The 24,922-nt window shown below is 44.4% G+C and overlaps 1 protein-coding gene across 6 annotated transcripts in view; it reads right to left on the reverse strand.

The window, feature by feature from the left end:
* phldb2b (pleckstrin homology-like domain, family B, member 2b) overlaps positions 1-24,922 on the reverse strand; it is a 40,961-nt gene that overhangs the window by 9,726 nt on the left and 6,313 nt on the right. For 4 of the 6 annotated variants that reach the window (XM_056434730.1, XM_056434727.1, XM_056434728.1 and 1 more), the window contains exons 2-15: positions 22,445-22,501; positions 22,116-22,239; positions 20,326-20,424; positions 19,501-19,584; positions 12,913-13,032; positions 10,563-10,747; positions 9,003-10,235; positions 5,170-5,568; positions 3,902-4,063; positions 3,546-3,683; positions 2,278-2,406; positions 921-1,076; positions 554-664; positions 351-425 (exon numbers count right to left, since the gene is read on the reverse strand). In XM_056434730.1, coding sequence (XP_056290705.1) covers positions 351-425; positions 554-664; positions 921-1,076; positions 2,278-2,406; positions 3,546-3,683; positions 3,902-4,063; positions 5,170-5,568; positions 9,003-10,235; positions 10,563-10,747; positions 12,913-13,032; positions 19,501-19,584; positions 20,326-20,424; positions 22,116-22,239; positions 22,445-22,501 — 3,072 coding nt within the window. Of the gene's footprint in view, positions 1-350; positions 426-553; positions 665-920; positions 1,077-2,277; positions 2,407-3,545; positions 3,684-3,901; positions 4,064-5,169; positions 5,569-9,002; positions 10,236-10,562; positions 10,748-12,912; positions 13,033-17,142; positions 17,561-19,500; positions 19,585-20,325; positions 20,425-22,115; positions 22,240-22,444; positions 22,502-24,922 lie in introns of those variants that run through there. The other 2 variants (XM_056434729.1, XM_056434731.1) reach the window with 2 other exon arrangements.

Below are 24,922 nucleotides of genomic sequence, written 5' to 3' on the forward strand. Positions count from 1 at the left end.
GTTGCAGGGACTTGAAGTTACAACAAGAAGGAGAAAAACAGAATAAATAAAAAAAGTAAAGATGAAAAGGATTAAAACAGATGGATCTGGACAAAGAAGAAAATAGAAAGAAAAATAGTGGTGAAATTAGCCAAAAGTACCTCTGCATTCTTGAGGGAAATAGAGGAGAGGAGGGATGCAAGAGCGCACAAGTTGAGTGGAGGAGGACACACGTCAGCCAGAGAAGCTGAGCCCTAGCAGAGAAGGAAACCCCGAGATTTAGCAATGAAGGAAGTCCTGCCCGGGCTTAAGCAGTTCCAAGAGGAGGAATATCTTCATTTTCTTGTCTGACCGCTGTCTCTCAGACCTACCTCCCGCAGAGTGAAACCTCGGCCACCAGTGAGGTCAGCATATTTTCTTTCCAGCATGGTGAGGTTTTCTTTCTCCTAATAGACGGAACAAGGAAACAACATGAACCTCTTCTTGATTGCTTTTGCTTTTCATTCACACACAGAGGCACGGATGGCCACGTGCATGCAGATGCAGCCACATGCAAACATGGATATCTTCGTACCCTTTGCAGCATTGCTTCGAGGGTGCTCCTCTCCTTCAAGAAGCTCTCCTTCTCTCGCTGAGCCTGCTGGGTAATCTGTGTTGCCTGCTTCTTCAGAGTTAACAGTCGTTCCTGAAAGAAAAACAAGACCAGGCGTTACGTGTTTCTAGCTCGCTTATGTTCATATAAATCTTCAATTTTGACGCACGCCTTCACTTACAAAGCATTCCACTAACACTAGAAACAAATCTTTTGCAAACCATTTTAAACAGAGAGCCAACTTCGGCAGGAGAGGAAATCTAGATTTATTAAATAATTTGAAATCATGGATTTTCAATCAAAATCTAGCATTCCAAGGACAAATTAAAAAAGCACCAACAGCCGTTACCTTGCGGGTGACGGTGCTCCGCTGGTAGTCTGCGGTCTCCCGGAGAAGCTTTTGAGTATGGCTCTCCTTCTCCTCGTCTTGCCTGCTCTCGCTCTCCAGTTGCTGAAACTCCAGGTCTTCAAACCGCTTTGACTCTGCATCGAGCACCTCACAGTCCTGACACACACACAGAAGAAATACCGCACAGGTAAACAGGCGAGATAGAGGAAAACGCGTACAGGACAGACTCAACGAGACGTACTGTTACAGCACGTACACTTGATGAAGGATTCAAGATGCAGGTTCACACAACAAAAGACCAGGAGACAAGACCAGATAGATGACTCTGAGCTGCCTGTCGGTGAGAACATGAGCGTGAGTCCTTCTCCATGTGTCAGCCCTGTGATTGACTGGAGGCCTGTGACGGGTGAGCCCTGCCTCTCACCCCATGTCAGCTGGGTTGGATGAATAATGGATCAATGGATGTCGAGCTGCAACAATTATAATAATTGTTTTGGGACAACATATTCCTATTGCTCATTTACATTTAAATAATAAACAGAGCACTGCTTTCACTCCGGCTAATTGACAAATCGTTGCATTAAATACAAAACAAATTAAAATGATGTATTTGCCTGAATTCAGTGCATTTTATTTCGCTCATTAGCTTTCTGATGGACACAATAAATCATATACAGTGGCCACTCTTGCTGCATCAGTAGGGAAACAGCTTCAGGACAGCTCCCTAATAGTGAAGCTATATATGAAAACACTGCATAGGCCCCCTGGTGGACGGCTATCAAGGAAGGACTTGACTTGATATGAGTTCATATGAGCAAATAAAAAAAAACATAAATTGTGGGAAGGTAAATTGTGATCTCCATTAATCCTCAATTAAGTGTGCAGCCCTGGATGGTTGGATATTGTTCATACGTCAAACACAGAATGTGAAGCCGTAGACCGCATGCCCAAATGTCAGTGTATTTCCATAATAGCCAAGCTCTTGATATATTATATACACCGACAGGATCAAATACTATTGGTGAAATAAGGAGATATGTAGACATCGTAACCTAAAAGGTTACTCAGTGAGAAGAGAACGAGAAGAAGAACGTGACTCAGATCAAAGGAGGCCGTGGGTTAGAGGGCAAGTTGGTTCAGGAAAGAAAACGTGTGCTTATTCACATTACGTGTACATTAATTTGCCTTTGTTCTGTTTCAGCCTATCTGTGTACACATGCACTTCCCACAACAATCCAGTTCTATGCTTATCTGTGTGGTTTCTCTGCGTGGGTCCGTTGGTTTACACACTATGGTCCTTATCTTCCAGTGCATGTGTTTGTGAGGTGTGTGTGTGTGTGTGTGTGTTCGTACTGACCCTGGCCAGCTGCTCCTGCAGGGGCTCCTTGGTGGCCTCAGGGCAGCTGTCCAGCTGGGAGCGCTGCTCACACACAATCTGAGCCAACTTCTCTACTCTGCCCTTCTCTGCCTGCAGCAACTCACACGCCTGGCATACACACATGTACAGAACACACAGACATGCCCGCACACACACACGTACACGCACACATGTGTTTATGTGCACAACAAACGGAGAGACAGAGACACACGAGCACACGCACACGCACACACACACACAGGACAGAGAGAGGATGGCAGCGTTAGTGGGACTGGGGAGCCACGGTTAGTCACTACGGCAACCAGGTCAGCAAGATTATCCCAGAGGGAGGGAGGGGAGGGCAAGCTGGAGGAGAAAAAACATCGACCAAAGAGATGGAGAACTGGGGAGGTGGAAATGAAGGTAGTACGAATAGGGTCATGAGCTCTTTCTCCTGCCCTTTTTCGGAATGGAAAGGATTGATGGAGTGAATGAGAAGCGACGGCTCGGTAGATTAACTATCCTCTATAAATATCACAACATATACGCTCGCAAGAAATCTGTACGAGCGCTCAATTTCAGCAGCTCGTCAACACTTCTCTCTCTCTCCCTCCATCTCTCACGGTATCATGACCACGTTTTGAACATATATAGTATCTACCAGCTGTGGGAATATGGCAAACAGGCGAGGACTCAATCCGACAGGAGAACCTCCAAATGCTAAACCGAGGCCTGCACTCGCAGAACCACACATACCGACAACAAAGTCAATCCGTTTATGCGCTTACACTCCGCACCCTGTCAATGTTACTATGGACTGGTAAAAGTAGACGCACACACACACACACACGGGCGTCCCGTAGGAGTGGGAGTGAGACAGGATCACTTGGTGACCGCTATACCCTGTGCAGTATTAGCAGATATATATTTGGACCGGAGAAAGCATGAGAGGGATTAACGCCTACCAGTTAGTCACATGACCCCTACATGTACGAGAGTCTCAGAGGAGTGTGTGTATTTTCACAACCAAACATCAAAGGGAGGGAATTGTTGTATTTGGTGTGCAACACTTGTGTTCCTCCACTCTGCACACGACTGGAAATCACTTTAAAGCCCTTCAGCAAAGAAATACAATCGCTTTGCAGACGACGCATCATCAAACGCGTCGTCTGGTGATCAACGCGCTCCGCTTGGGGTCTCTGCGTCAGCGACTGTGCATCTTGTCTCGTCTCTCGTTGTTTTACAATCAAGCGTAGCCGGTTAAATACCTTGTCTTTCTCCTGTTGGGACTTGGTCTCCAGGTCGGCCATCTTGTTGTGAAGTGCTTCCACAGCATATTTCTCCTGCTGGAAAGCAGCTATCTCCGACTCCTGCTCAGCCTCCACCAGAGCTCGCTCAAGCTCCACCTTGGATAAATACACACCAGTAAGTCAGCCTTTTACAGTGACATTGGGTTTATCCGTACTTTTATTAAAAGCTGTATGTAACACTACCTCATATTACTGATGTAAAGAAGTAGAATCCCACATTTCTCTTTAAAATTAGAACTTCTAGACTTATTATTAAACTATGAATTGTTAAGACAGTCATTTCTTCCCTAATCGCCCATCACTCTTCTCTTTACCTCCTGGGCAGATTCATCCATTTGGTTGTCTAGCTCTTTGATCTTTTGCTCCAGCTCCTCCATGTTGTTCAGCACCTGGATTCTCTCCTCTTCCACACACCTCACATCCTCCTCTGAGGGCCTCATTTCCTGTCCGCGGCGACGAGCTGCATCCTCCAAAGCCTGGTATGAAACATCAATAAAAGATTCAACAATTTTACATTTCGTTGCCTCTGTACCTGTACTCTGTGCAATGACAAGACATGTAATCCAATCCAATGCAATCTAATTTGTAGGATGTAGTTCAAATGTGTTAACAATATTTGGGTTTCATGGTAATGTGCCACCAATTAGACAATGTGGTGATATCAAGTGGAAATGGGGGGGACAAAATAATCTATAATTTATATTATGGCTACTGAAGGGATGATTGAACTGGTTTTCTGTGTGAAGCATGAAGCTTCATCTGGGCATTGAAAGTGTCTGTTCTCGTGAAGCATTAAAAAAACATGGGGAGACACAATCACACATACACACACATACAAACACCAGCTGTCCACTCTGAATGTTAACACTCAGCTGGCTCTAACCTAATAACTGGTCTGTAAATATCTCCCATCTGTGTACGTGAAGGATGTGTATGTTGACTGTAAATGCATACGCTCTACTGCTTAACCACAGAATAACTATATAGAAATCTCAGGTCTCTGTCTCGCTTGTGTAGCATTTTGCGGGAAATGGAATATTATATTACGGATTTTTTTCCTTTAGTGTATAATCCCCTGAAAAAAAAACATGTTTTGGTAACCATAGTACGTGCCATTTTTTTATACTTACAAATGGAGGGCGACAAACCAAACACTGGATCTAGATTATGCCCCCCCCACTTCGCTTGGCACATGTTAGAAGTTTCTCTTTGTTGCTGTCTGCACCCTTACTGCTAAATGTTGTCAGATCCTACACATTCGACCTTTTGATGAGTCAGCTGGTCTGTTGAAATTAATTCAATCACCAAAGTCATGAAATTACATTTCTAACCTGACCAAAGGTCAGTGCTTTGCAGCCCTGAAGAACCCATGGTGGGTCAGAAGGTGCTCTGCTCTAGGCTCCACATTCTCATTAAAACCAAGAGAAAACTGCATACGTGTATGTGTTATACATCTCTGTGTATGTTAAAAGTGGTTATGGGAGTTGAGTCTGAAATTAATAAACCAGTTGATCATACCTGTGTTCGACAGCTGTGATATTGTACGAGTGCGTATGAATCTGCAGAAACAAATCCCCTTTACCTCATTGGTCCTCTGTGCACGTGGAGAAGGTGAAGGGGCGAAGCTCCGCAGACTGACAGCGGGGGATGCTGCCCTGTTGTCTCGGTGACCGCTGCTGCGCCTCCGTCGAACCTGCAGATCGTCGTCGTAGTAACCGTTCTCTGATCCAGGGGAGGCCATGTGTCCATTCCCGGTCGTTCCGTTAGTAGCGAAAGAGTCCGAAAAGACCGATGGTGTGTCGTCATCGTCGTCGTCGTCGTCGCCGTCGCCGTTGTTCAGTTGAAGCTTCTCAAGTTCCTGGTTGATCTTCCGGAGATCCGCCACAGCTGAAGTGGGACTTGTGGCTGAGCCTCCTTCATCTCTCGCTGACCGGCCCAGCTCCGAACACAGAGACAGGATGGTCTCTAGGCGCTGGCGCTCCTGAAATGAGCATGCACGCACACACACACACACACACACACACACACACACACACACACAGACAAACACACAAACACCAGTGCATGAGTTACAGTATGTGCAAAATAAAGCGGTAACACATCATTACTTTTGTTCTCTATGATGTTTTCTAGAGCAAGTTATTCAAAACGGTGTAGTTATAAGTTATTAGGCCTGAATTCAAGTTGTTATCATTTTACTTAAAAACAAAAAAGGGGTACACCCTCCTGGTACCTTGAGCAACAAACCCAAAAGTCCCCACCATTTTTTAATCAACAGCGTCTTCGTTTTGGGGTGCTACACAATAACTGTGTTATCAAAAAAACTCATTTCATATTGAGCTGTGTTGTGGCGCTGGATTACAAGCTCAGATATATCAAATGGGGAAAAACCGAAATGTAACTTAAATGTATGTATCATCTGAAATAACGTATGCTCTATTAGTCAGATGTTAACTGACATCATATCTCTTAATATACACACATTTACGTTAAAATAAAAAGCACACATTTAACATTCTGGTAGGTTCAAAACTAGAGAGAAGTCACAATAGCTCAGCCGGTATCATGTCTTTCCATCAGAAAATCAAGTTTCCAATACTAAGTTACCTGGGGAAGCATCGCGGAAGTGAATCGCTTCAGTTCAAATGTCCTTGTTTAGTCCAAAATACACTCTGAACCATCCTGTTTTGATTGTAATTTACATAACTCAACTTTAGTAAATCATTTGTACAGAAAGAATATTTCCTTTCATTGGGAATCTCTGGAGCAGGAGTTTTCCACAGTTCTGCCTTCCTGCACACAGCTTTGTGTGGAGCACAGAGGCTGCAGAGGGTCAAGATATACCCTCATAGTTTGAGCTGCTCTGGAGGGAGAAATATAAACCCACAGAGCAAGCCTGTGTCAGTAATATTAGAGGTGGAAAGAGGGAGGTTAGAAAGAAAGAATGTGAGACAGAGGTGTGCGTGAGAGAGAGAGAGAGAGGGAGAGAGAGCTAATGAGAAGGTGGACAGCTGTCAACTGTGATCGGAAGTGTGCACGAGGGCATGACTCCAAACCCAGGAATTTGTCTGTGTGTTTTGCCCCGGAGGAAACGGGACACATTTCCAGGGAAATGTGCTCTAGGAAGGAATCAGGACCAGGTGAAGTTTGGACTATCTGTCTGTCTTGATACTATTTGAGAAATCAAATATAAAAAGCAATTTACTATAATGAATAGGAATAGGAATAAGTGATAACAGCACAATTGTTTGTAACAAGGAGCTGAGGCCAAACAAGCCCATGTCAGTTTGTCACCTTGTTCTATTCTAATGGACACATGCCCTGTGCGTGGAGCCCTGCGCGTGGAGCCCTGCGCGTGGAGCCCTGCGCGTGGAGCCCTGCGCGTGGAGCCCTGCGCGTGGAGCCCTGCGCGTGGAGCCCTGCGCGTGGAGCCCTGCGCGTGGAGCCCTGCGCGTGGAGCCCTGGTCGTAATCAGCTTTCAACTAACAGAGAGATACAGGGAGATGACGACAAACTCCGAGAACAGGGCCGAATAGAAAACAGATGGAGAGAAAACCAAAGAGAGGGAAACGAGTGGGAAAATAATAGCCACTTTGACTCAATAAATATGGACTGATGGAATATAATAATAAATGTATACAAACCTTCACAAATACATCTAAAATATACATCCCATAATCGTCAATTGTGTTAGCTTCAAGCAATTGTTTTTGTGTTTCTCTTTGTGGATACAGCCTATATTAACATCTTAGTATGCAGTTTTCCTGTTCTACCACTAGAGGGCGGACAAGAACAAGGTAAAGCTTTTCTGAGCTCAGCCATGAACTTTCTTTCAATGCCCAGCAGCATATCTGATCAGACCTGCTATTCAGAGATATAATTCAAAACATAAAGTACCGGTGAGGAACCTTTAACTGGTTATGGAACAGTCTGATAGTATTACTATCGCCTCTATATGACCTTCGCAAGTAAACAAGAGCATCAAGGTAATTGGCTATTTTCTATATAGTTATTCTTAATACTTGTTATTCTGCACGTAATCAGATAAAATCCTGCAAGTTCACCAGAAACTCGTTTAGCTCCTCCTGAAGCAACCACGGACAGACCCAGACCATGACCCAGACCCAGACCTAGACCCAGACCCAGCTTCACCGCAGCCCTCGGCCTCCTGACAGAAGCTCCAGCAGGAGGAGGAATGAATATTCTGCTCCTCCAGCTAAGAGTTGAGCTTTGTCTCGCCGCTCTGCTGGGAGCCAACACCGACGCCGGAGACCCAGGCCGTATTGCTGGGCCCACTGCAGAACCAGGACCAGGATTGAGTGGAGCAGACTGTAAGACCCCTGCTGCAATAAAATAAGTGGTTTCTTAAAGGGACTCTGGTGCTCGGAAAGACGACTACTTTAATCCACAGGGACCACCAAAATCGGCAACAAAATGAAAATCCCTTGTAGTAACTTTAAAATAAGCATCAGTCTTTGATTAAGACAAATTGAATGCAACATTTAACATGCCCAACAGATGGCGGGTATCTATTACACTGGAGCACAAACCAAAAACAAATAGTTTTAGATCAAACCACATCACATGAGGCCTTGCTGGGTTTAATGTTCTTATCTTGCAAACTGGGGAGGTTAAAGCCACTGAGCAGCTCGGGAAACACAGCTGGGTTTGTACGGCATCCAAAAAACTATTTCCACAGCTTAAGAGACACCAGCTCACTTCGCAGAATGTGACCATGTGGATGAGAACGCGTTTTGTAGAGGGAATGCTAGTGGGATTGAGTCCAGTTGTCATTACATGTTGAGCATCTGTGTGTTTATCCACCTGCTCCACTACAACTCTGCTCTCTAATCTTTCTGGTTTCTCTAACCAACATCTGACTGATGTGTGCTGTGGCTCTTCAGTGGTCCGAACCACACTGGGCGGACCTCTAAATGACTGACTAACACGCAGCGCACATACACAAACACACACACACGACCCAAGCCCGGGGTTAAGAATAGTCCTGTTAGTATGGGCTAACTGCCAGAGGCATCTGTGGACTGGTGAACCTCACTCTCTCTGTGTGTGTGTGTGCATGTGTGTGTGCGCTAAGCTCCCTTTGAGAGTATGTTTGAGGGGACAAGGAGGAGTTTGGTGTGGAGGGATGCGTTCTCCTTAACTCATTCCATTTATCGCCTTTGTGTGATTGCATGTTGAACGATATGCAAAAATAGAGACCGTACACTGCAAATGTAAACGTGATACCTCCATCTTCTGTCATTTGCAACAACACTGTTCATCTGATAAAGGTGTGGAAGTTCTGTAAGCTACTTTACACATGACACCACATATGGTATGTATGACGGGGGATGTCGACGTATCTAGACAGTGGCATCATGAGAAAGCCACATGTGCAAACACACTCAAACTCACCAGTCTTTCCACCTCCTGCTCACGGAGTCTCTCCTCTTTTTGGTGCTGATGGTAGTCGGTCAGTTCCTCCTTCCCGCTCAGCGAGCTGATGCTCCCCCTTCTTTCCCTGAGACCTCCTGGTGGGGTCACTCCTGCCTTTCCAAACGACTGCCTCCTCTCGCCCAGCCCCATCCCAGGTTCCAGCCCTGCCTTCCCAAGTGAAGACCTCCTCTCTCCAAGTCGAGGCCCCAGGGAACCTGCGAGCTCGAGGCCGACCCCTCGCCTCTCCCCCAAAGACAGGCCCACTCCTGCGGACGCTCCACGGCTTGCCAGCCGCTCCAGTTCTGGAGGACTGGAACTCGTGGAGCCGATGGAACCCACAGAGCTAGTGGAGGTCAGGCTGAGTTTTTTGGCCACACGCGGAGAAGAGGAGCTCCCTGTCCGAGATGGGATGGTCACATCAGGTGGGGTGGTTGTGGAAGGGATAGTGGCCATCGTGGAGGGCAAGTTCTTCGGGGAGGAGAGGGAGATAGACACAACACTTTCTCCCTGACTTTTGGACTGAATTTGATTCCTGTTGGAGGAAAGCTGGCTGGACTTCTGGTTGAAATCAGGGCTGGCATTTTGATTGTAGTTGTAATAGTCTTTGCTCAATTTGTAGCCGCCAGCAGCATCGGATCGGCGCGGGGGAAGAGTTGACAATGTCAAGGCGCCGTTGTTGTTGTCTCGGGGAGATTGGGAGGGGCAGAGGCGTGGCAACGAGCGACTCTGCGCTCCTCCTGTCATCCCATTCAGTGAGCCTGCTGAATATTTCCTGGGTCTGCTGCTGGGCACTGGCTCCTGGTTGCCGTAGCTACGGCGTCCAAGACGGGGGCTTGAGGGCATGCTGGCTGCGCCTCCTGTTGATGGAGTGCGCGATGAGGAGGAGGACGATGAGGGGGGAGGACGAGAGAGGATGAAGCTATTGCTACCGTCAACAGAGATGGAGGAGCCTCCACCATTCCATGTGGACAGCAAAGAAGAGGAGCCCGTGCTGTGCAGCCGTTGGCCATCGCTCATGCTGTCCTGGTTGCGGCTGACCGAGGTGCGCGAGGCCAGAGAAGAAGAAGGGGGGTCGGATCGCCGTCCAGGAGAAAGCGGGTGAGCGGATTTCAAAGACATGGGTGAACGATCCGAGCCGTAGAACCGCCTGGCCTGTTCCTGATAGGCGGATGAGGATGTGGTAGGACTCGTGACAGGTGTGGTGGGAGGAGACTGAGAGATGGAATGAAAAAGATATGTGTTATAACTGAGAAAAATGCTAAGTCATCATAATATCTAATGCAGATACAATATGATGAGTGGGAGATACATATATTGAGAAGATAATGGTGAGGATTTAGTCTATAAAAAGACATCCAATCTTCCTAAAGCTGTGACAGAATGAATACGCCGTGTGTTGCCAGTTTAACGCTGTAGCCCAGGATATTGAGTAAACTCTGGTTAGCTGCAGGCCAACCAAATGAACTCCACACGCACTGTTGGAGTATGACGTAGAAGGTGGAATAATAAATCCCGGAGTGGAGCGAAATGATGTCTCACCTGTGTTACGCTGAAGTAGGAGGGGTTTGCGTTCCCGTTGGCTCTCAGGCTGTTCTCCAGCGCAATCTTCTTGCGCTGGAGGGTGTCCATCAAGTCCCGCAGCTCGGAGGCTGATCGCATGCCCCGGGCACTGTTGGTGCCGCCCACCACCGCATGGCTATAGTCACTGCTAAACTTCAAATAGTCTGAAGGTGGGAAAAAGATATCATGGGAAACTAATTTAATGAATAATATAGGGAATGCGTGGATACACAAATACAGACGAACATTCAGGAGTTTGAGAAACAGCTATTTAAATACATGTATATATAGGGAAGCAAAGAGGAGCTGGAGGGAAAGAAAAAGTGTGCAGATAAAAAACAAGAGAAAAGGCGCGATGGCTGGGATAAGCAATGTGGAGTAAGAAGAAAACAAGACAGGAGAAGAAGGACAATTATAACAGAGAAAGAGAGAGAGAGAGAGAGAGAGAGAGAGAGAGAGAGGTTGTGTATGCACACAAGGGGGCTGATGGGAGAACAAACCAAAACCAAACAGCAAGGCAGAAAATCACCCAGAGTAGGAGTCGACTCTCTCACACACACACGCACCCGCGCACACACACACACACACACACACACACACACACACACACACACACACACACACACACACACACACACACACACACACACACACACACACACAAAACCATCCATTAGATCCAAGACAAACATTTTAAATCTAGCTTGACTTCTGTTTCTCAGTATAAGAAACGAAAATATAACCACAAAATATTCTGGGATACCCTCAAGTGGCCCCCGCCCTTCCTCAAGCCGTATATTTAAAACAGCTTCAGCAAAGAGGGGGTCTTTTTCCAAACCTCAACTGAGTCAGTAATATTTAGCAGGAAGGAAGTTGAAACTAAAACTAAAATCCGAGAAAAGGTTATTTTTACTCGGTAAAATATTGCTGAGGTCAGCAGGAGTATTGTTGATTATAAGCACTGTTTTTACTTTTTTAACTCCTGTCATCAGAAGTGCAGGTAAAACACGCGGAAGAGGGGAGTGAAGAGGACCTCCCGAGTGTTTTGAATTCATCGGTGGCTTTATGTGGAAAAGGAGCCATTATAATGCTCATGCTGAGACCACCCACAGTTTAACTGTCCCATATGCCAAAAACTGTGGCTCCGCCTGACAGAAACACACACACACACGTGTACTTCCGATGTGTAAATGCTAAGAGTGTACATATGTGTTGGAACTACGACTAATTAGTTGAGTTATATTGTTGGGGAAGCTGGAATACCTAAAGTGAAGCTCACAGCTGAATAACAACCTGTGCGAGAACATGCCAAACCTTACATGGTGGAGAGAAATGGGGCAGAAAATGAAAGACATCATAAGATCTAGAGACACACACCACACAGAGACAGACACACTCACACACACCCACACAGGGTGTTTGTGTCCATACATGGGCAGATTTATACCAGAGGCCTGGCGTGCATCAAGTCCGTTCTATCGTGACTACTCCCTCATTGCCCAGCTTGTTTGGCTTTGAGCTAGAGCCTTCACTTTCAGTGCACGTTGCAGAGTGTGAGTCTTGGCAATATGAAGGGTAAAGGTCAAGATTTTAGCTGCCTGTAAAAACAACTTTCCAATGTGTGTGTGTGCCTGTGTGTGTGTGTGTGTGTGTGTGTGTGTGTGTGTGTGTGTGTGTGTGAGAGAGAGATGTAAGTCCTCTCAACAGAAACTTTCAGAGGAGCAGGGGCGAGAGGAGTGCATTCCTTACGTCTAGGAGTTTAAGGAGCAAGGATTCCACTGATTATGGCGCACACACACCTTGCTCCAAGCCCGATCAATCACCAAGGAGACAGCCGAGTCCAGCTGTATCACCATGGTAATGGAGAGGCACCAGATGACAGTAACATTCCTATGTTTTGAATTTACATTTTAGCATGTGTGTGACGGTGAGAGTACATGTTTAAGGAATATACTGGGAAGAAGGGATGAAATAAATAGCTGCCAGCGCTCTACGCTTGAGTCTGTCACAAGTGTGTAACACACATACTCAAGACTAACGTGCCAATCTCGCACACACCTGTCTAGGTCGTGTGTATCTGTAACTGGACCCTGAGATCCAAGTCAGCGCATTGGAGATATCTGTGGGTACAGATGTTGCACAGGTGAAAAGCAGATGCAATCGATGAACGAGGCGATGAAGGAGGGAGGGAGAGAGGTAGAAGAGGAGATGATGATGTGGCAGAACAAAGAGAGAGGAAAAACAAAGGAAGAATAGCAGGGCTCAAGTACAGGTCACGGGTCAGGAGAGGTTTAGGCCCGCTCTTTGTGTGTGTGTGTGTGGGGGGTACCTGTGTTGTAGGCTAAAGCCGACACGGAGCTCTTTTGTGGAAGCATGCTCTTCATTCTGCTTGCTTCTTCAGGATGGTTGAACCGGAAGAAATAGGACTTACCCAGACACAGGGAATAACCTGGAGAAGAAACACACAGACATGTGACGGGAAACTACAGGTGCAACTCATGTTGACTGAAACAGGTAAAAGAGTGTGGTATAAAGAAACATAGTACAGACAAAGAAAAGGAATCAAAAAAGTAATTGTAAGCATGTGATCTTGGCTTGTGTGTTTGTGTGGCACATACACACACATGAGGAATACATCAAACGCCATATTGTATTTATGAAAATGAAGTTGTAAGTACAGCTTTCTCTTCTTCTCTACAGCCAGAAACACACTTGCACACTCTCGTGCACAGCCAGCCATTCCAGACCCCAGTGTTTGCTCTGGCCATCAATTAGGCCGAGAGGGCCAGGTATCAAACACGATGTCAGGGTCACAACCTCTGGAATACACACAGACAGCCACAGCTGTCCAAATACCTCAGAAGGGAAGGGAGAGAGACAGCAGTGCTTACACACACACACACACACACACACACGCACACACACACACACACTCACACTCACAAGAGAAGTGAAAAGGAAGAGACAGCCCAAAACAAATGAAAAGACTACACCGATGCAAAGAGGAGTAGACAACAAAGAGGAGAGAAGATCACAAGACTGGCTGAAAAACAAAGAGTTCCCCTCTCATTTGTCTGTCTTGTCTTCTCACACTTGTGCCCCCCCCCCCCCCCCACACACACACACAATCTCTTTGCTCTTCCCAAACCGCCAACCCTGAGGGTAGAAGTTTCAGATAAACAACAGTAAACCCCCACAATGTTAGCATGTGTGTAAAAACCTCCTTAATAGCTCCATTACAGTTTCATCAGATTCCTTGGACCTGAAGTCAGACACAGCCACTGAGGCAAGGGGGGGGGGGGGGGGAATGGAAAAAGACTGAATGGAACATTTTTTCTTTTCCCTTCTCTCGTTCTCATCCCTTTTTTGTCCTTTTCTCTCTCACTCTGCAGCCGTATGTCCAGTCTCACAAACACTTCCACTGAAAAGTTGTTCTTATGGCCAAATCTGCGATTACAGGTTAGGTAGTTCAGATCTGTCTAGACGTTGCCCTGGCAGATTTCTTCGCTGTAATTTTTACGCACAGGGGGGGGGGGGGGGGGGCTGAGCGCTGTGGTGAGGTGGAGCTAACACCACACGCATGAAAACCGTGTAATAAATGTTTAGTCTACACAGCTTGACTGTGAACTTATCAAAATGCATACCTATGGAGGCACAATACTCACAGGTCGGGATGCAAACTGTGAAGCAAACTGTGAAGCTTCCTGACAGCGAGATCAAAAGATGTGTGTTTTGTAATTAAAATGAGAGAAAGAGAGACACACACACACAACGTCATGTGTAGGAATGATCTAATAATGTCTCTTAGCGGTGTCTGCCTAATGACTCACAGTAACTCTCGGTATGTAGCAGAGGAGAAAACACACACACACACACCAGTCAGCTCTTGTAAAAATCTAATTTCCTCCCTTCAATAGCCTCACCATGTGCCACCTTTAAAGAGGAGGGTAAAGTGTGTCGCCATGATTTGTTCACAGACCCCACTCCGCCCATTGATCTAATTTCCTCCCAGTACTTCTTAGCTAACAAATAACTATTATAACTAATTAATCCCGTCCTCCTCCATCATGAACAAATACAAGAAGTGTGTGTGTTTGTGTGTGTTTGTGACAGAGAAAAGCAAAGAAAGGATGAGAAACTCAGAAATTGTACTTATATTTATACTATATAAATATGTGTACTTATATTTATTATATACTACTATATTTATACAACCTGATGATTAAACCTTTATATCACTTTGGAAAAAAAAGCCTTTTCCTAACCCTTACTCCTAAATTCCATTTGTAATAAGATTACACAGCATCCGCCACATTCAATCCAGAAATGCGAATCTTAACTGCTTGCACACGGACTAAATGTAAAGCTGCTGTCCTAAATAGATTGCACATGAACACATGCCAACTCCCTTTTACCTCCACACAACCACACGGTACACACACACACAAACAACCACAAACACACATACACACACCCACACACAAACAACCACACACATACACCATCCACAACAAAACATGTTTAATCTTATTTACGTGCTCACTTGTTTACCAGCAAATTGAGTTTGCCTCCCACGTCAAAGCATTACCCCCCCCCCCCCCCCTCACACACACATGGATAGACCCTCTCCAACGACAAGAAAACTGGAAATTAGTCTTTACATACATTTATAGGATCATTAAAGTGTGTGATCTACAAAGGCCAACCTCAGAGTCTTTGAGGGCACAGATGTAGAAGCTGTATCGCGTCTGGAGCCAATTTTTGTTTCCATGTAGATCTGAGCGACCCAAACTACACTCTCACCGCAGTGTTATGTAAGGGGGAACTCAAAATTGTTTCTCTCCGTGGTTAACATAAGTGGAGGAATTGCCAAATTGAGACCATTAGGTTAGAATGAAAAACAAACTAAATACAGATCGAATGTCAAATTATTTCTTGAATGAAACTAACTTCCCTTACTTACCTGCTAATTGGTCAGGTTTGAAATGCTAATTAATCACAAGAATCAAAAGTAAATCACCCAAAAGTTCCAAATGCACGCATGCATTTTCGGGAGAAACTGGTTGCCTTTTAAATGTTGCTATAATCCCTTAAATCCTTTTGTAACTGAACTAAAACTGAACTTACTCATTCATGAAAAGATGCATATACACACAGGGTCCCAGTGGGAATGTAAATAGGCCTCAAAACCACAAATTAACCCTCTCCGGGGCACAAGGGTCCAGCAGTACCATCATAAAAAAACAGACTGGTCTTTCTCAGGGGAGTCGGGTTAGATTAGTTTAGACACTCACTCACACTTCAGTCGGTCAGTCACTCAGACAGACAGACAGACAGACAGACAGACACACACACACACACACACACACACACACACACAATTCAACTTCAGAGCAACAGAAGAGGATCCCTCTCCTCGAATGGACAGAAGGGCAACAGATGTAATGTGTACAGAATTAACAATATAACAGTTGGCATGATGAAAAAGTTATGACTACCTCTGACTGAACCTCTAATATAGCAGAAAGAAAAGAAAGAAAAACATAACAACAAACACCATGCAAAATGTATTTCTTATTCAGCTGGTTTAAAGACTGTTCTTTTCTTTTCAGTCTCACACAAAATGTGCTCAAGGCAAGCAGAAGAAAGACTTGTGAACACAATACCATCCATGACAATGAGGCAGGTTTTGTTTCCAGGTGTCAGGTATCCTGACCACTGAGCCTGTCCTCACAGCCACGGGCCGCTTGTCTTTGTCACATGCACTCACACCACACAAGTACGTGAACTTGCCACCACATTTATGAATCCATCGAAAGCTGCAGACAATATACTACAGCCAACAGGTTGTGATGAAACGCCTCCAAAAGATGGCTGCCAATATGAAGGAAAAAAAAGTGTTTCCCCTTATTATCCCCACTCATTGGCTTGGATCACAGGAGTAGCAGCAATAATGCAGCTGGCTTTACAGGCCTTATAGCAGTTTTTTTAAAGAAACAATTTGTATTCATTTATGGGGACAGATGGGACTCAATCTGTCTGTGACGGCATCCACACAGCAGCCAATCAGAAGGGAGGAAGGAAAACCAATAATATCAGCTGATGAGGCCATGCATGACTGGGAGAGCCAACTCTCGCTGCTCGGACCACAAGGTTCAAATAAACAAATGTATCGATTGGTGGGAATAGCAGTTTTCCAGCTTTCTCAGAGAAAGAGAGCACGAGATGCTGCTGGTTTCGAAACAGTGTTTTCACTTTGCGGTCAGCTCTGATGGTTTGAATATGTAGAAGCCCGATTCAAACACATCACCACGAATGGGCAATAGACAGAGAGAAAAGACCTCCAAAGAAACTACAACTATCATACTGCACCTGTAATTAGTATCGTTAGCCAACAAAACACGAACCTTAGTTTATTCAAGAAAAAGAGTAGGCCAAAGACTGTAAGTCAAAAAGATGACGTGCATATAAGTACAGAAAATGTATTTACATGCTAAATGAATTTATTACTTTCGTTGAAAGTTAACTTTAGCTAGCAAAATTAAAATCCGTTACATACCTGTTGAGTCCCATTCAGTGAGCGACAATAACACCTAAGCTAGTAAGGTTATTTCTTTATTTGTGTTACGTCTCACAAATTATAATAACAATAATTCAAATTAACTTTTTAGTTTTTCTAGTAAAACAAATGCTATAGCTCGAGTCCTGACGGTCCCCGTATTGTTGTCCTCCTATCTCTCTCTCCCTCTCTCTCGCTCTCTCTCTCTCTCCTACCGGGTGCCTCCTCCGCCGCCTTGACTCCGTGTGTAAGAAAGTTCACTGATTTACCATCCACGATTCTGAGTGCGGGACTGTACCAACTCTCGGTAAAAAAAGGGGTGAGTGGTTCAGGATTCACGAGAGCAAACTATTTGAAAATACTATCGAGGAAGAAAATAGCAACGTGGAAGGTTCAAAGTTTGAAAAAGCCAAATAAAAGAGAAGAAAACAGGATTGTGGCGGGTTAAACCAAATGTAAACGATCAATCTATTACGCTATCACACTAATCTAGTTTTGGTAGGTTCAAAGGCTATTAGACAGTGAGGTATTTGGTGGACGCCCCCTCAGCTTTTCTTTGTCTACCTATTATTTGCTCTCTCTTTTCATTGATACCTTGGACCAGCGTAACCCCGAAACAGCTGCACTATGGCGGCTGACTTAAAACCTGGTGGCTTGCTTGGATTCTAATCACAAACCAATTCATTTGGCAATTAATTAATTTGTCTTGAGACCACACAACAGTGGAGAAGGGGCAGACAAGAGTTTTGGGGAAGATTCTGGAAGGAAGTAAAGCAATCGAGAAAGAAAGTCTCAGTCAAGAGTACCGTCTCTCTATAACTGTTGTTATTGCTATACGATAATTTCTATTTTCATCATTGGAAATGTGTTATTACGCTGTATGAACACATTCAACAAGGGACTTCCAGCTGCTCAGGTTATTTTTCGTTAGAAGTTTAGCTGATACAAATACAGAACAGATCATTTCCTAAACATAGTTAATCAACTCCAGGCTGCTCCACAGTGTGCACGTGTACCTGCGTGTGTGTGTGTGTGTGTGTGTGTGTGTGTGCGTGTGTTATTGTGTCTGTGCGTGTGTACGTGTGTCGGTGTGTGTGATCAGACAACTCAACCCAGAGCATTTGAGGCCAGAGGGTATTCCTGAAAGATGTTCCCTCTCTCCATAATTTTCCAAACCATGCCCTTTCGACCTTTTTTTCATTCTTTCAGTCCTTCTCTTCACCCCTGCGGCTTCCTGAAGCCCTAGCCTTGTCTGTGTGTTTGTTTGTAGACACACCAAGATGATGTCAATATTTGAATCAGCCATGCACAGAGGGAAGATAAATAGACCTGTCAATATTTAACTTGAAATGGCCAGGTCTCAATGAAAAGGATATAAAAAGGGTCCACAGAAAGGATGGATACAGTGAGAAGGAGAAACCAGGTGCGAAAACAGTCAAACGAGGAGTGCTCTGCAACTCAGTAAATCCATAAAAAGGGAATTTGGAGGAAGAGAGGAGAAAATAGAGGGCGGGTAGATAATAGATCAAGATACTGGCCGACAAGAAACAGACACATGGGCAGGGGTGGAAACAGCGATGAGAAAAGTAATGTGTTAGAATTCGGGAGGATCCTCTGTTTGTGTGTGTGTGTGTGTGTGTGTGTGTTCTGCAAGTGTTCTGTGTTATGACCGAATTCGATGTGAGGGTATGTGCTTTGCCATTGCTGGAAGCTGTGACTCACTGTAGCAGAAGCTGTTCCAAACCACAACGGATTAAACCAAACCAGAGGTACACGAACATCCACTACATCATTCAAAACACATCCACAAACACAAGGAAATGCTCAAACACACACACACACACACACACACACACACACACACACACACACACACACACACACACACACACACACACACACACACACACACACACGGGCCCATAAATGTATGTGAAATACACACAAACACACACATGTTCACCGGGCTGTTCATGTTCACGTCAGCACAATGTTAACTGTGTCCATATGACTCATACACACTCTAAAAGGAATGCAAGTTCACCGAACCGCAAACTAACCGATCTCTGTTATTCACACAAAGTGGAGCTTTTAAACACTGAAAATATATGCACACTCAGCGAAATGTAGTCAACTTTCACTCCAACTATTTCACTGACCAGTAGGTGGCAGTATATCAAACATGTGCATGCGTGTGTCTGGTTTTGTGCAAGCAAGTGAAACAAACACCTGATATGGGCCTTCGGATACACAGTCTATACTCAGGCTCTCTCTGAAAGTAGACTGAGCTATTCTGTGTGTGTGTCTGTGTGTGTGTGAGTGTGTTTGTTTGTGTGTGTGTGTGCGCGCATATCTTACCCTGTGTGAGTGGTGTGGGGACAGTGACCTGTGCTCCATCCAGACTGCAGAGGTGACCACAGGGGTCCAGGGTCACCACCCCTCCTGTGTCAGAGGTGATAATGAGACAGGAGGGGATCAGTATACCTTTGGTTTAAAGTAAAGTAACTACAGCTTCTACATCATCCTTTACTCAGAAGTACTTCCCTGTTGAAAGATGCCTCACGAACATGTTTAATGATAACATACACACAAAGCCATGCTATTTCCATCTTCACAACGGGGCTTTGGTCTGAATGCTTGGCGTGGTAATTATACAGGATGTAACACACAGGAACAAAAAAACAAACCAAAACAAACATCAGTGCAATCAATCACTCGTCAAAGATAATTGTCCTTTCATGCTCACAATACAGTGACTAAGTCCTGAAAGACATTCAGCTTAATATTTCATCCAATGCTATATTTAACTTGAAAACTTATTAAAATTTAACCAAATTAAAGAGTGTGTCGGTTTGATGGTTTCTAACAGATTCTGTTGCAGTTTTGTTAAAATAATCCTCTTAAAACAAGATAGATGCATTTTGTGGTTACGATATTTAACGTATCCTCTCTTTACAAGTTTAACTAAATGTTTTCAAATATTAAAAGTCACTTTTTGGATCGATTCATTTTTTTGTTAGATTCAGCATATTTTAAATAAATTAATTCATTTAAATGAGTAATTTGCGAACACAATCTACAGACGTGAACGAGGTGAACGTCTAAGAACACACTTCTTCAGTCCTGTTTAATACAGAGGCCTATGGCTATACCATGACATGTGCTGAGGGAACTGACATCAACCTTCATTGACGATGAGACAGTGCTCTGCCTCGATGCCAACACCCTGGATCGTGATATCTTGAGGAATTGGAGCGTCTTCTCGGCCAATGCGGGTCACCCCTGGAACATCAAGCAAATTGCAAATAGAAATGTTAAAAATGCTAAAATTGTCTTTCAATTGTCTTTTTGAACCACGTGGGTGGTCTGTGAGCCAGACTTCAAAGGGACACTTCAGTATTATCAATATCAACCGCTTATTCTTTTTCAGTCGACACATTTTGAAGGAAAATAGACCCTCAGTTCTCCTAAAATGTCTTGTTCACATTGTTGGCATTCCTCACTGAAATGGAAGGGCACACCGAGCCGGGAGAATGTGAAAGTGTGCGAAAAGTGTCAGAGCAAGAGACATATAATGACGTAAAATATGAAATGTCACAATGCTGACTTTACACCACGTTTCATTTTAATACCATCCCCTGTGTTATATTATTAAAACATTGAGTTTACACCGTCGTTAAATCAATCCATCTATCAACATGTTTCTAAGCCCTTCTCTCCTGGCTGAGCAGGCGAAACCAAAAGAGTCTGTCTCTCTGTATTAGGAATATAATGAGAGCTTTGTGATCCAAAGACTTGTCAACTCTAAAAATATATGAGTCACGAGTGTGATCCAATGACAGATTTTCAATTAGGTTTAACGCTTTCAAGCTCATGTCTGTGTGTATAAGTATTCCATCTACTGTCTGCAGGCTATTGAACCATAATCAGTTGTACAAGCGTGTCTTTCATGATATAATGTTGTAGATCTCATTATCGTTGCTCCCATCTCTTCACTGTCATGCATTTGGCTAACCTGCTGGAATAATAATTAAGCTGTGGCACCTGTGGCTTGCCGAGTCAATGAGTTTATGGTTGTCTGATTGTGTGTGTGTCTGTGTATAAGAGGAGTGGGGGGGGGGGGGGTCATTGAGGGGGAGATGAGTGCAAGACACCTGTGGATGGCTGGTGAAAGAGACATAAATACTAACATGTATTTGGCCATGCTTGCTCTGATTTCAATACTTGTGGATTTCAGTCTTTCAATATAATGGAGTGAATGCTTCCTCCCTGATCTCGAAGATACGGTCATGAAACCGTATAGTTTGAGTCATCTGTTGTTTATAACCGTTCAGTATGTTAGCGCAGTGTTGTCCCCATTCTTGGTACGGTTAAATGTGGATTCAATCTGCACACTAACCATCAAGTGCGGACATTTTTCAAAGAACAATGAAAGAACAAATAAATAACCAGAGCTGTGGATGGAGGAGTTTGTTTAAATACATGTTTTCAGTCTAAGGGAGCCCTGTGGGAGGAAGTGGTGTTGGCTCCTTGTTTTGACATTATTGTGACCCATGCACAGTATCACTTTCCCCTAGCGACCCCTCGACACACACACACACACACACACACACACACACACACACACACACACACACACACACACACACACACAAACAAACACTTCTCCAGTAACATGGAGATGAAGCGATGGATGGGCAGGGAGAGGGCAGAAAGAGAGGAGAGGTATGGGGAAAGGCTATGGGGAAACAAAGCAATGAAGGAGGGACACAGAGGGAGTTGAGGGAAGTCCAAAGGTCTAGTAACTCTAGTTCCACCATAGATGACAGATGTATATAACTTGAGAGGAATTACAATCATTATAAAATAGTCTATGATCCTGGGCATCGGGAAGAGGAATGGCTACTGTCTGACTCAGAAATCAGAACCCATGGTGTGTTTGTGTGTGTGTTGTGTGTGTGTGTGTGTGTTACCTTCGATTAGTGGCAGCAGGGTGATTGCCACACTGAGCCTCCCACTGCCCAGGCTCACCAGATGAGGCGTAGCGGTCTGGACCTTCAGCCCCTTCCCTGTGTCAATCAGGTCCAGATGCGGAGACTACAAGCATCAGTCAGATAGGAAAGGTAGTTTTCACTCACGGCTTATTCATCATTATTATATTCTTGAAAGACTAAGACTAGAAACTAAGACCAATAAAATGTACCCGAAAAAAGAATTCTGCACAATGCTAAAGACACATTTATTTATATTAATTTGACTTATAAATTACATGAAATGCTTTTGTGTGTTTGCATATTCTCACCTTGGGTTCCACTCGAGAAATTTGATCTGACTCTGGTTGAAACATCATCTCAGAGTCCTGCAAAATGGATGAGAGAGCACACCTGATTATCATTTATTCATGATAGTATTGCATGTTCTTTTTTGTTTTTCGCCTTTCTGTTTTCAAATGTAAATTCCTTCATCATCATTTCATTATATACGAAAATGGTGTATATGTCCACCCGTATACACGACACACCAGGGTCACACATACACAAAGGTTGTACTTATCTATACAGATGAGTATGCCCATCCACAGCTACACTCAAATATACTGTACATGCACACAAAGAAAACACAACATTGCATGACCGGCTGCTGCCACATGAGAGGAACTCTCCGTGTTAAAGTGTCCCAAGGGGAACATAACACTTGAGATAAATAAATTTTCTCTCTCTCTCTCTCTCTCTCTCTCTCTCACCCCACTCCCCCCCCCCCCCCACACACAGACAGGCTGGTTTGGAAGAACTGGGAGAAATGTTCCATGAAAAAAGAGTTGCCACAACTTGTTGGTACAGTCGACCATTCCTCCCCGTTGCTTTAAATGTGTGTGTGTTCCAGCAGAGAAGCAATAGAGTCAAGTGATAGCAATACCCATAGGATGCACCACCTGTATGGCAAAATTGCCACAGTAGGGCCAACATTTCAGAAAAACAAACGAACATACAGATGTTGAGTTCATTCATGGACCTTTTGGAGACTTCATAGACTTTCCTCCTGTGCCACTGGTCAAATGTGCAGATACATCCTCATGCAGAAGGCAGATTGTGCTGATCCGATTCATGCTCTGATGCTTTTGATATTTGATTTCAGCGTTTTCATCAAGAGTCTGCTTCAGGACCAACCTTGGACTAGCATAAGCCTCAGTGCTGTTTGCTTCTTCATTTGTGGGTGTAATAAACATTTCAGCCTCTGAGGGCCACGAGGGGACTTTGGTGTCATGACTATGCTTATTTTAAAGAAGTCGATAGTGGAGTCAAGGTAAATGAAACCATTTTAAGGGTAAGAATAAGAAGCCATGAGAATATGCAGGAAAAGCAGGACAGGATGAGACTGGCATAAAACGACGAGAATGTCAAACTAAAAAGAGGAATGATATAAAATGGTGTTTGATTGAACTTGCTAAGATCCAGTGCCAAGGAGAACCCCTGCAGCACCCTGCACCGGCTTGCTTCTATTTGTGTGCGCACACACACACACACACACACACACAGACACACACATACATACACACACACACACACACACACACACACACACACACACACACATATGGATAAGTTATATGCTTCTCACCCAAGCAGAGAAGATTACAGCATGGGAATCCACCCCAACCACATCTCTGTTTCGACCTTCTTTCATCTCCTGTCTCTCTTCTCTCGCAATGTTATCCTTAATTTTCATTATCAACCTCACACAGGTTTCACCATTAGTATCTCATTTATTTTGAATTTCTTCAACAGTGTTTCCAACTTTCCAACCTTTATTTTTACTTTCTATGTCCCATCCTCCTTTCTTTTAGATCTGACTGTCCTCTATTTTTATATTCTTTCCTCCAATGACCAGCATAGGAAGTGCAAATCCAAGTCAGCTCCATACCACTTCCTCTAAGTCAGCGGCAACTTCCTCTCTGAGGTCACTTCCTTTGCTCCTTTTTCTCCTTTGACACCCTTATTGCTTTTAAACACACACATTTCTATTCTTCGCAATTCAGCCACCCTTGTAACCCCTATGCATACACACACACACGCATACACCTACACACACACACACACACACACGCACACACACTCAGAGCCACATATAAAGTCACGCATCAGCTCTTTTTTGTTATCGCATAAAGATGCGGGGGCCCCACATTCCACTGATTTCTTTTTTCATTCCTGGTGTAGACAAAACAAACACAATGTATGATGGCAAGAAAATCAGCTGGACAAATATATAGATGAGACACAGATTCAAAGTTCAACGGGAACTGTTTTAAGTATAATGACAAGATCTTTCCATCTTCTTTTTCTATCTTTTCCTCCCACTTCCCTCTTGTTGTCCTTTCCTTCCTCCTTGATTGTCCCCTTCTGTCTTATATTCTTGACTCCATCATTTCACCTCAGTGTCTTTCTACTTTTCCAAGGCCCCCTGAGCTCCGGTCTGGGCAGGTCAGGACACGCGTTTGGCCTTGTTGTGCTCGAGCTTCAGCAGAGCGGTGATGTGTGTCAACCCCCCTTATAGATTTTTAGATTTCAGCTCTGGCATTCCAAGGAGCCTCCACAATCTCCAATCAGCTAAACTGATGCTATCTGGGCCACTGGATTAGAGAGCTACGAGATTACTTGGTGGTCGAGGTATTTGCAGGTTTGTAGAGAAGCATATGAACACCCAATACATTTATGAATACCCGTTACGATCATTGCTGTTACACCTGGCTGTTAAAGCTACTCCAGTCAATAATATGGAGAGT

This window comes from Pseudoliparis swirei, chromosome 16 (assembly GCF_029220125.1).
Source record: "Pseudoliparis swirei isolate HS2019 ecotype Mariana Trench chromosome 16, NWPU_hadal_v1, whole genome shotgun sequence".
Taxonomy (NCBI): domain Eukaryota; kingdom Metazoa; phylum Chordata; class Actinopteri; order Perciformes; family Liparidae; genus Pseudoliparis; species Pseudoliparis swirei.